The sequence below is a fragment of the Gambusia affinis genome, linkage group LG03, assembly GCF_019740435.1.
Source record: "Gambusia affinis linkage group LG03, SWU_Gaff_1.0, whole genome shotgun sequence".
In the NCBI taxonomy this organism is placed as follows: Eukaryota; Metazoa; Chordata; class Actinopteri; order Cyprinodontiformes; family Poeciliidae; genus Gambusia; species Gambusia affinis.
In genome coordinates this window covers 2,504,736-2,517,450 of record NC_057870.1, presented here as the reverse complement: position 1 = coordinate 2,517,450, position 12,715 = coordinate 2,504,736, and the positions used below count along the sequence as shown (strand labels likewise).

General features: G+C 41.3%; 2 protein-coding genes across 2 annotated transcripts; both read left to right on the top strand.

The window, feature by feature from the left end:
• The first annotated feature begins 174 nt into the window (after nt 1–174).
• On the top strand, nt 175–3,393 carry rpl35 (ribosomal protein L35). The gene is made up of 4 exons (XM_044110647.1): nt 175–279; nt 720–856; nt 2,694–2,775; nt 3,202–3,393. The coding sequence occupies exons 1-4, from the start codon at nt 277–279 to the stop codon at nt 3,349–3,351; spliced, it is 372 nt and encodes a 123-aa protein (XP_043966582.1). The 5' UTR covers nt 175–276; the 3' UTR covers nt 3,352–3,393.
• A 662-nt stretch (nt 3,394–4,055) lies between these two features.
• LOC122827727 lies at nt 4,056–12,492 on the top strand. The gene is made up of 4 exons (XM_044110646.1): nt 4,056–4,438; nt 5,774–5,883; nt 5,956–6,174; nt 7,091–12,492. Exons 1-4 carry the CDS (start codon nt 4,104–4,106, stop codon nt 7,228–7,230), a joined length of 804 nt encoding a protein of 267 aa, XP_043966581.1. The 5' UTR covers nt 4,056–4,103; the 3' UTR covers nt 7,231–12,492.
• Nucleotides 12,493–12,715: the final 223 nt, after the last annotated feature.

The following is a 12,715-nucleotide window of genomic DNA, read 5'->3' as shown; positions in this document are numbered from 1 at the left end:
GAAATTTTAATTTCCTGTTCTAGAGAAATTGTGACAAAGAACAACACGAAACTCGTCTAAAATTATACATTTTAATTTACATTTCTTTGAAAATGTTAAAAATGTTGCTTTGTCTTTGCGCGCGTCATGGTGGTTGAGTCCTTGCTTTAAACACTCCGTCCGTCAGGGGCGCTGTTCAAACATTTCGGATAACAGTCGATTCGCTTTTTTTCCGGAAGCTACTTTTTCTGAGCACGCGGTGTGTCCGGCCTTTCCAACAGGGCAGCGACGACGAACATGGTGAGGAGCTGACTCCGCGATGAAATTTTCATTTTTTTTACGTTTTGCAGACTGTTTAACCAGAGTTATTCAGGCTGTAGTGGTATATAAGGTTCTTATGTACTGCTCGGTACATGTTTTGAAGGTTCGGTTACTAAAGTTTTGGAAGAAATAGTTAATTATGAAGCGCTCCTACCGAGCTGTGCTACTCCGCTTAGAAGCTAACAGCTAGCTTGAGAAACACGGTGGGACTAGCGATGACTCGTGTGGTGTTTTGTTTATAGAACACATATTGGTACATTTACTTAAAATCAAACACAGTAGGTTTGCCGACGGAGATATATTATCTAACGGATAGTTAACGGTGGAAGCTCTGCCTGTAGAGAAGTAGGAGGTCTGGGGATGGCCCGTGTGTAGAACTAGCAGCGTTCTCTAACGCGTCCTTTTCTGTCCGACTTCAGGCCAAGATCAAGGCAAGAGATTTGCGGGGCAAGAAGAAGGAGGAGCTGCTCAAACAGCTGGATGACCTGAAGAACGAGCTGTCCCAGCTCCGGGTGGCCAAAGTGACCGGCGGAGCCGCATCCAAGCTCTCCAAGATGTGAGTGTGAGCCCTTTGGTGCTGCTTCTGTTGATCGACATCTACACAGACAAAATACTTTCTCTTCTCCGCAGCTTGTTGTGAGAAATGTGTTCATATGAAGATTTAAATCACCGGTGTTAGGGCAGGGAGATCTTTCTGAAGGTTCATTTTCTAGATGCTTTCAGTCTTAATTTTATGGCCAGGGTTTGGTGAGGATAACATAATTATAATTCACCAGCTTTTAAAGGCAAATGTATCATATGGGTTAAGAATATTCTCTGTGGAGTTTGTAAGTAAGGTTTAAGAGTTTTATTATTTTTGGGACTAAATGTACCCAGCCTGGTCAAAGACATGTGAAAGGACCCAGAACAAAACAACCAAAGTGGACGATAACATTAGTGCAAATTTCTGCTGAACGGCTGAGCTTAGTTCTGGGAACATGATGCTGTTGAGCTGTTTTTCATTCAGGAGTACATCAATGTGATGTTAGAAACATCAAGATTTGACATGACAGTGATCCAAAATGCACAGCCAGGTGGACAACAAACTCTTAATGGTTTGGAGTTCTGACTTGTTTCTCATAGAGAATCTGTGTAGAGTTCAGAGAGGTCTTCCAGCCAAAAGTCCTGCTGCTCCTTACAGAAGCTCAGTGGAGACGTGCAATAAGTCTGTCAGCAGCTAGGAGAAGCATTTGGTTCCTGAAACGCTTAATGAAGTCTGTACCGTTACTGAGATCTCTACATAATCTTGGGACATGGGGTTTTTGTGCATATTCAGGTAAAAAAAAAAAAAAAAAAGATTTCCACAGTAGTGCACCTTGTATGAGATCTCTTGGGTTATGTCTGTCATTTCCTGTCAGAAATGATAAAAAAAGATCTAAATCTGGATTTACTGCAGGCATGTTAACCTGTCTCTGTGGAAATTATGAACAATTTAAATGTTGTTTTTCTGTATTGGTTCTCATCTGCAGCCCACTGGACCTGAGCTCAGCTAGTGTCCTATGGACAGCACTGTGAGGGATTAGTGTAGAGTTTGACTGGAACAAGCTGGAGTGTCTATTGGTGAACTCAGTTGTTAAAGTGACTAAATGAGCTCAGTGGATCCCAGCTGAGGCTCTGATGGAGGGTAGAGGTGTGTGCTTCTGTTCCAGGCATCAACCACCTCACACACCAAACCCTCCTGTTCTCTCACCAGTCATTACAGCGCCTCCTGCTGTCCAGTCTGTCAAACGTGGGCTCTTCTGCAGCCGAACTATAGTAGCAAACAGTCATTTGAAATCTAAACTATGTATTTGCAATATTTTTGCAAATCAGCCCTGCTCCAGTCCACTTCTTGTTCAGTCTTCGGATGCCTCTGCATTTCCTGCATCTTTGGGTGAACGTTGGAAATATTTCACTGCTTGTTGAAGTTTCTGCCAGAACTATTCTGCTAGAATCAGAGATTAGTATCTAGAGATGCTCACTGGATGAAAGCAAAACTAGCTTTTTACAGATTCACTTGCTCATTGAAGCAGTTAACTTAAACATCCTCAAACCCAGATTAACAATAACATGCATTCTAATTGCTGAGTTTCAATCAGTGTGACGTTGATTTAAAGAACATTTTCTGAGCCACACAGTGAGTTGTAGAAGTCTTGTGGGAGTCCTCCAGTTTGTGTTGATGTTGGAATCCTGCTTATGTAACAGAAATTTATAAGCCAACCTGGTCAGAACATGTCCAGAGGAGGAAGCACCTAGCAGCATGGAGGAGATGGAACCAATTCATTAGGAAGCTGTTTTCATCCAGTCAGGCTGTAAATCCCTGAGCTCTTGTGTTCATCAGTGGGTTGACCAGCTATCTGACTCTTGTTTTACAGCCGTGTCGTTCGCAAATCCATCGCCCGAGTCCTGACTGTCATCAACCAGACACAGAAGGAGAACCTGAGGAAGTTCTACAAGGTGAGAGCCACATCCTTAGTTTCTGCTCACTGAATACACACACACACACACACACACACACAGAGCTGTTGGCTTGGGATTTTCAGTTTCTCTAGTCTGAGATGATATTTGTTGAGCTGATGTTTCGCTGACTGTCAACAATTGCTTACCAAAAGACTGAGACTTGAGAGGACTGTTACTAAACCCTGGTCAGAATGGCTGCTCTGATATCTGGTTATTGTTGCTACAGCAACAATAACCACTACTGTTTTAACCATCTAATTCTAAATTACTGTTTTGGCATGGGAGTGGAGCGTTGCTGTGGGATGCACAGCTTTTTTTTTTTTCTTCTTACACACGTTCAAATATTTCTAAACGATTTCAGTGTCGCATGAACCGTTCAGCAGGCTGCATGACCAACCCCTGACCCCAACATTGTTGTTTCAGGGCAAGAAGTACAAGCCCCTGGATCTGAGACCCAAGAAGACCAGGGCAATGCGCCGCCAGCTCAACAAGCACGAAGAGAGTCTGCGCACAAAGAAACAGCAGAGGAAAGACCTCCTCTACTCCATGCGCAAATTTGCTGTCAAAGCTTAAAGGCTGTTTGTTATTGATAAAATAAAATCTGTTTAAAAACTTTTTGTTTTCTTGAATATCTCATTTAAATGAACTTACATGCTTCACCCAAAAGTTACTTGCTTATTCAAATTACATTTTTGATTTCATATCACTAAGAAGTTACTTTGAAATAGATGATTTAAACGTTGGAAAAAGTCGACATCCCCATCAAGAAATATTCTAATTCCAAATTTCTATTGTGCCAATCTGGAAAATTTTGTTTTAGATTTATTATTACATTCCCATATTTTATTTATGGGAATGTTAACTAGCCAAAACATTCTGCACTGAAAAACCTTTTACAGTGCAGCTGAAAATGCTAATAAATAACCTGTTATTACTGATCGAGTGTAGTATGGATAATGTGGCCAGCAGGTGGAGGCTTGTGGAACACAGACTGGAAGTTTGAACTGTTCAGAGCCAAGAAGGTGTTGAGATGAAATGCCTAAATCAGTTTTTATTTAAAACCAACAGGTTATGTATGTTTCATAACGTCACCCATTCATACCTTTTGTTTATTTAATGTATAAAGCCACTGGATTTTTACCACATTAAATATTCTAGATTACTTCTACATTCGAATAGCAAAGTGTTGACGCTTTGTGGAGTCATGCTGGCACAACATGTGACAAAGACGGCCATGCTGAACGCCCAGAATGCCTGTCACCTTTCCTCTAATTACTTTCCTACAGTCACGATGCAGTCAGCCTCCTGTGGACCGCCTCAGCAGCATGACGCCTCCAGCAGGCCTTCTCTCTCTGTCTGTGTGTCTTGGCATGCTTTCTTCTTCTCCTCTACCTCATCTGAACCCTGCTGGTGATCCAGGCTGCTTCAAGGTCAACAGCTGCAAATGCATCATGAAGGACGGCAGTGGAGTGATAAACCTGAGAGGCATGGGAGACGCAGACGGTTTCTTGGGGCGTTTGAGGGCCGTCCCAGTGGACAACACGTCTGTGGACACGGAGAGCGTGTTTTCCTTCAGTCCCTGCCAGGTTTTCTCCCAGCCACAGGATCTGGACCTGCCAGGAGGCGCCTGCTCCGGTGTTGCTGCCTGCCTCATCGTCAGGTAGAACAAGACAGGGGAAAAAATACAGTTTTTTTGTCCTCATTGACATTTAATTATTTATTTAAACTTTGGTTCTGTTGATTCAAATTACATATTTGGTATAATTGCATATTTTATAATGCATTTACATTTTCTAAAAAAATTTATATTTTTTTATTTTATGCATTTTTCAACCAAGCAAAGTTCTTTTTGTACTTTTATTTTGCCACTGAATCTCATTGCTGCATATTTTGTTGGCTAAACTAAGAGAGTTTTCCTTTGACATCCCTTTAACAACTCATGTTTTATTGCTTCCCATACTGTAATTTCACAAAATGTGACAAGTGTTCATAACTTTGCACGGCACATGAAATTACTGCGTATTTTTTACACTCCCATGTTTGGATGGAAAAAAGAAACAAACTTCTAGATCTCTTTTTTTAAGACAGAAGGAAATGGTTAGATTAATAAAAACTGTCATTAAGTTACAAATTGATGCCTGACGTTGGAGCAGAAAAGGCTCACAGTTATATTCAATAAATCATATACTGTATATGTCCTGAAGGATCTTGTCAGATTAAAATCATCTTTTGAAAATAACAACCTTTAAGCAGGTATTAAACATACTTTTTATTAAGCCCACACTTCCAAAAAAATATTGGTTTGATGTAATAATCTAATTTTAAATGTCATGTTTTTATTAGCTGTAAGTAGAAACAAAAATAAAGACTTTTTTGAACATCAGTCTGGTTAGTTAATCTAAATATTGTGTTTCATTTAGTGATGAAGTTTAAAATAAATGGGCTTGTCAATAATATTCTAAATTATTTAATGGGTGTGAAAAGCAGAATGCATCAAAAGTGAATGTGACTCAAGATCCTACATGTCATAAATGTTGAGCTACATTATTTTATTTTTTGAGTCTAATCAGAAAAACCTAATTTAGCCTTTAGTTCATCATTTCACGTTAATTTATAATTTTAAAAAATCTGAAACTTATTGATCAAAGCAAATATCTGCATCTCCTAAGTTTGTGGGATTGTTTCCAGCTGTTGACGGGATGTTTACCACTAGGGGGACCCCTAACACACAAAAGAAAGGATATCTGCCCTCAGTCAAACAATATTGTTTAGATGTATTTGCTAAAATTACTGCAGCTTATTAAAATGCATATTTTATCCAGTTATATGTTGAACCTGAGGTGGTTCATCAGAACTTTGCAGAACTTTGCAGAACTTTGATGGTGCTGTGGGATTCTGATAGGATTGCTGTGTTTAAAGTGTTAAATATTCATTCTTATGTATCAGGTGAAATCAAATACGTTTCAGTTATGTGCTGTTTTTCTTGCGTGGTGAGGTCCCCGGGGCCCAGGGGCCACATCAGCCACTATGTGAACTATGGGATGCACGAGGGCAATGAGTTCCACTACAACCAGAGTCTGAAGACGCTGACCGTGTTTTACTTTGGTGAGCAGAAACACATTTTCCCACGTTGAATTTTTGCTTTCATCATGACATCACAGCTGTCTCTGTGTCCAGCTCATGGGGAACAGCCAATGACTGCAGCCCATTACCACTGCAGTCCCAACCAGTCCATGTCCTCCCTCCGAGTCCAGAGCCTTGGCAGCCAGGGCCCCCTGCACATCTGGGTGGAGAGCCCCTGTGCTTGTCCAAACGCCTGCGCTGTGGGGGACCTGGATCTGGGCACCATCTTCCTCATCATCCTCTCACTCAGTGCAGCTGCATACTTCATCCTTGGTAGTGTTTTGTCTCCTGAAGGATTGAGGCCATCTTACTTTATGCCATGAAATGTGGGGCTTAGTTACACTTTAAAACAGGAGCAAGTAACTTTTATAAAAAAAATAACTGTTTGCATATTTGTTGAAACTGATTACGTTGTGACAGTTTGGTATTAGACAGATCATCTGTGAAAAAAATCAAGCTCCTCTGTCTTTTCCCAGTGCCAACTAGAAACAACCAATCAGAGACAGGAGGCGGGTCTTAGCGCTGCGCCTCCCCCTCATTTCTCTACTAAGCTGAAGCTTCTTCCTGATAGCACAGTCTGTTGTGAAAGCTCAGTCTAGCTTTTCTAGAGGTTGATTGACAGTCCTAAGCCCCTCCTCATGGCTCTGATTGGTTGTTTTTGGTCGGGAGCGGTGCATTTCTACAGACGGCAACAGTAGCACAGAAAGAAAATCAATCTTTTCACAAATTATCTGCCTCATACTGTCATGACATGGTGACAGTTTTAACAAATATGTATGTGCCTAATAAATGCAAAATCTTTTATTTGTAAAAGATTTTGATTATCTCTTTGTACGATTCACAATTATGCTGCATCTTGTGTTGGTCCCAGTAAAATACATCCGTTCAGGGTTTGCATGTCTGCTTTGGGTTTTCTCTGGAGACTCTGGTCCAAACATGTTCAATTACAGACTGTTTTTATGTGCTTGTTTGCTTCTATGTCTCTGAGTTGACTGTGGACTGGATTCTTGTAAGGACTCATACTGCTGTGCATCCTGTGACAGCTGGGATAGATTCCAGCTGTCACTGGACGACCTAACAACCTAACTCTCATCAGAATTAGGTTGTTTAGATGTCTAAATTCCCAGGGGACCAAATACGACCCAAAAACACCATGACATGGTACTGAGCTCCTCCTCTGTGTCTACAGGCTCCTGCGCTCTCCGATCGTTCCAGAGCAGCAGTGGGATGCAGATCTCTCCAGAGCGAAGCGTGTGGTGCATGATCTGCTACTTCTGCAGCGAGACGCAACCAACAGCACGCTCTCAGTCAACTCTGCGCCTGGGCTGAAGAGGATCAGAAGAGTCAGCAGAGTTTAGGTTGTTTTGTAAAAGGCTTCAGTCAATGATCATCAGTGGTGATGATGTTTGACTCGTGCATTATGCAGTAAAACGAGATTTTAAAACGTAACCAAAGCAGAAACAGTTAAAATGCTGGGATTCTGGGGTTGGGGGGTGAAGGACGACACTCAGCAGGAGCCAACCCTCAACCCCCACACACTGTTTGGTTGCTCTGTTGGTTGTAGTGGTGGGAACTGGTCAGTTGTGTGTGTGTGTGTTGTTTCAGCCCCTTTTGGGGTGGGCAGCTGTGGGGGTTTGAAGGTTTGGGTGCACCTGCTAGACTGGTCCTGTATGGGTCTGTGGCCCTGATTCCAGAACCTGGACTGATCTTCACTGGGGGGAGGAGACAGTGGGTTGGATTTAGAGGGATCTGATTGGACCACAGGTTTCTGCCCCCATGTCTCGCTGTTGGAGGCATGGCTGCCCTATGAGGGGTTCTGGTCCCTGTCCGCATGGCACTGCCACATTTCTTTTCCTCCTAACAAATTAGTTTGTTTCTCAGTTGAATTGTTTTTTCTAAATATTACACATGAAGAAAAGCTTTGAAATTATAAATCATTTTATCACAAAACCCTGGTATTTAATAGAGTCGAGCAGATTTTTGAAAACCACCATGATCTGAAAATCTGTATTAAACACTAAAGAAAAAAAATAGTTTCTTTGGCTTGTTTTAATTTGACCTCAGATAATGTAAGAAAACAAAGCCGAGCAGAAAACAAACGACTTTCTGATTGGTTTAAATAGTAGCGGGCTTTGGGCCAGCCTCCTGCTCCCCCGGCGTCTCATTCTTTGTGACTAATTAGTGGTTATAACTTTACCTCCATCTCGTCTCTCTGTGTGGTCCCAACTTGCCTTGGCAGCTGTCTTTTATTATGAAACAAATACAGAACACCTGTTCCACTTAGGAAGTTATTTGTGTGGCATTAGTGCATGGCTTGTCCCAAACTCCCTCATCATGTTGACCGTTTTGGTACAGGAACATTTCTTCTGCTGGGGCTGTTGGGCCTTCTTCACCAGAAGCGTACTGGTTGGAGTCTGGCTGATCAGTGTGGAGGCTGTTTGGGACCAGCAGCAGTGTTGATTCATGTGGAGGTATTGCGGAGGTGAACTGGCTCAATCTGTTATCTGCCCTGTGCCTTGTTGTTTCTGCTGTGATGTCAGAGGGGCCCACGGCCGGCCTCTGCTGGTATGTGATGCCTGAACGTCGTTTGGTTTCGACCTCGCATTCTTCAGGTCTGCAGAAAACGCAGCTAGATGCCACACGGAACAGTAGCACCTAGCTGCGATGAGGTCAACTCATTAAATGCATCTCAGCTGTTTCCTTCCAGTACTGACGCTGAGCACTGCCTTGTTTAAAGGGGCGGGATCATGTAAAATCAACTTTATTGAGCTTTAATCATGTCATAATGTTATTTCCTCAACATAGACATACCTGGAGTGTTGCCTTGATTCTGTCATGCGTGTTTGAGAAATCCGTGAATCTCCATGACAACCATTCAGCTGTGCAAAACACCTGGGTGGACCTAGCCCCGCCTTCACGGTGACATCTCCTGTGCTCCTTCCAAGCACCCCTCCCTTCATGGCTCTGCCACTCAGCTCCTTCAGACTAGCCAGCAGTAATTAGCAAACCCCTGGTGGAACTGTGAATCTCCTGGGCTCATTATTGGATGACTTAAAAAAAAAAAAGAATCTCCTATAGCTGAAAAGTTACTTGTAAGTTACTTTCGTCTCATTTAAAGTGCATTAAGATATTTAAGTTAGTAAGATTTGTGTTTTTGAAGTGTAAAATCTCGAGTCTTTTGTGATATGAAGTTAACTCCAAAGCCATCAAGCTTTTGTTTTGGGTCTGACTTATTGGTTTTCTGCATGTTAAATACATGACCTTAGGTCATAAATCACCTACCATACATTTTCCAGGGACTTTATGTCTAAGTTCGTCTTTTATTGACTGTGCAGTTTTAGCCCAAACCCCAATTCACACCCAGAGCCCCCCTTGCCCCCCATCTCCATCCTTAGCTGTTTCTGCTCAGATATTTCACTGAATTCTTTTGCACAGAACACGGTGTAACTTCATCCTCGTGGACCTTTGTGTTGCACGCCGTGATTCCATGGATATACAATAACAGATCCCTGTCAGACCCAGTGGGCATGCTTTCTCATGCGCTGCAGTTGTTCTAATTGCTTGGGAAAATAGCTTTTGTCTCCCCACCCTCCAACTGGGATCATTCTGTGCAGGATAGGAGAGTAAAACACGTCAAATCTGACAAAGAAACATTTAATAAAAGTGATGCAGGTGGCTATGTTTGCATGACCTGGAGCAGCGCCTGCACATTTTTAACACCCTTCATGACCCTCGCCTCACGTCCTCAGCATTCTGCTCATTCTCATCACATAGTTGCTGAAGGGAGATACAGATCCAGTCTCCAAACCTGTGCGGAGCCACAATGTTCTAAACTAAACCCAATCCTTGTCATCACAGGGAATTATGGCTATTTCTGAAGGCAAAATGAATTTAGTCAAATTCATTACCGAGATGTAATTTAGCATTTGCCAACAAGCATTACTAGCCAGAACTGGATGATGGAATGAAAACAAACAATCTGAACAACTGATTACAGCTTATCACCAAAGTTGTGATCACGCAAAACCGCTACAAGGGAGAAAACAAAAAACAAAAAACTGTCAGGAAAGCCAATCTGCGTAATAAGCAAAGAATGCAAAACCCAGAAACGTTCATGTCAACTGGCAGTGAAATTTTGTTTGAATCATCACAAACAAGCACAGCTGTTCCCGCCCAAAGCCAGAAGAAAACTCAAATGTGCACATTGTCTGGACCCAATTAGAGAGACTTGCTGGCACTTGGAAGCTGTTATGTTTGCTTGAATGCTGATTCAAATTTCCTTTCAAGTGGTTAGCAGTGAGAATAAACTGTCATATTTCAGCACCACACAGAAAGATCTGTGGTGGCTCCGCTTCAGATGATCCCTAACTGAGGTTTCTGACTGTTCCTCATGTTAATCAAAGCAGGCTCAGGTTCTTTAGTCTATACTGCGGGTCTCAGAGTAGAGACAAGAGAGGAGTCAGTTATTTCGGCATCTGATTAAATGCTTCCTTTAGGAAATTTTACAGACATGTCAGCCTGGGAGGACAATCTGGGTGTAGTGATGGACTCTGATCTGAACCTTCAGACACATAGAGACAGTTACAAAGTCGACCTTCGATCATCTCAAGAACATTTCCAGGACTAAAGAACTTATTTCCCAGCAAGATCTGGAGAAACTCATTCATGCATTTATCTTTAGTCGCATTGATTACTGCAACAGTGTTTTCACAGGTCTGCCTAAAAAAAGAAAATCAATCCTCCAGCTGCAGCTGATCCAGAACGCAGCTGCTGCTGGCATTCTCACTAAAACCAGGAAGATAGAGCACATCACCCAGTTCTAAAGTCCTTCACTGAGAGAATACTGCTGACAGTTTATAAATCACTAAATGACATAGCACCACAATACATAAAGCTCTGCTGTTGTCGTCTCAACCTTCCAGACCTCTCTGGTCTTCTGGTTTTGGGATGCAGACCAGAAATAGAACCAAACATGGAGAAGCAGCATTCAGCTTCTATTCACCACAAATCTGGAACAAGTGTCCAGAAAACTGAAAACAGCCGAAACCCTGAGTTACTTTAAATCCAGAATAAAAACCCACCTGATCGGAGCTGCTTTTGCTTCCTAGTAACCAGATCATTGATCAGAGCATTTGATGTATATTTGCTTGATGATGGCTTTGGACAAAATGTAATGTTTATTGCTTGTTTCATAAGTTGTGTACTTACTGAATGTGCTGTACTAGAAAACTTGACTACATTTCCCTTCAGATCTGAGAAAGCCTTGGAATGCCAGAGGGAGGAGAAGACGGAGGGAGGGATAAAAGAACGGTGGGTCGCTTGGCTTCACAGAACTTTGGCCTAGAACTTAGCAGAGCTGCACAGGTTTGATTTGAACATGCTTTATCAATTACTCACTTGCTGTGTGACTGACCGGATCTCTCCAGTTTCTCCCAAGTGCAGCCCCACCTTCATGGGCCTTTTCAACTTTCTTCCCCACACTGCGCCAGAGTGTAGAGAAGCTCTGCTTTCCAGCCTCCCTCTGTTGCACCTTTGCAGCAGAGGGCAGCAGAATCTCTGCTCTGTAACACACTTTATTCATCTTAGGGAAAAATATTAAATTTTCATTGAGATTAATGACTAAATGTAACTTAAAGGAAGGTAACAAACACCTCCAGAAAGAACTTTGAAGAAAATTTCAAATGATGTCAAATAGTAGAGTTGAGAGATCAAATGAAAATAAATGCACTCTGCTGATGATTAATTATTCAAAATAGTTTTAACAAGTTTCTATGTAAGGAAGCCCAGCAGGCTGCATCCAGCCATCGACCTGCAGTGTTCACTGCTCCTGGATGAGAATCTAGTGACAACTGGGTGACACTTTACTTGACAGGTTGTGAATAAGACTGTCATGACATAATATGAGTATTCATGAATATTTATGACTGTTGTCATCAGGTGTCATTTGGTAAATCACGACTCTTTTAATACAAAGTTAGACATTGTATTACTCTTATTTTTATCTGACGTTACGTATTCTTCATTGAAATGCATGCAGCTGTGCCAACATCAGGCACTTCATGTTGATGCTGTGTGGGAATTTATTCGGTTTAGCAGAGTTTCATCATTGTGACAGACTTTTCTTAATCTAGTCTAAATTCAATAATTGGTAATTTTGCATCTAGTAATTGGGTGTATTTATGTTTTTTTTGTGTCTCTTTTTATTTCTTCCAACATTCTTGTTCTATAAAGTCACATTCAGAGTTTCTTTTAAAAAATACATTTTAGTTCAGTTAGTCTTTTTATTTTTATTTTATCTATTTTTCAGGCTTTTATTTAATTTTATTTTTTTTACTTTTTTTTATATAAACCACGTTTGTCCTCAACTTGATCTTTGTTAGCACACTAGCGCTACTTTATACCAAACTAACTTTTAGCTGCATAAAAGATATGGTTTTATGAGTAAAAAAAGATGTTTGTAGTTAGTCAAATCTCTTAAATTGATTAGCAGTACATTTAAATGTGTATTTTTTCTCATCTTGGAAATGTGGCAAAGGTCACAGAAAAAGCTGTGTCTCGCTTTTTTGAATAAAATCAGTTTTCAAAAGTAAAGTACTGAAATCACTTTTGTTTGACTCTACTGAACATGTGTGATTACATTGAGTTTACTGTATTCAACAAGTCATAACACAACATATTTGAAGTCCAAATATCGAGTTAGAGGAAGCAAGATTGACAATTCAGCAATTGAAAAGTGATTATGATGCCATGGTGGAATCAAATGTGCTCCTTGAACAGACACAGATCACAATGAGAAAAAATGCTGAGGACTCAA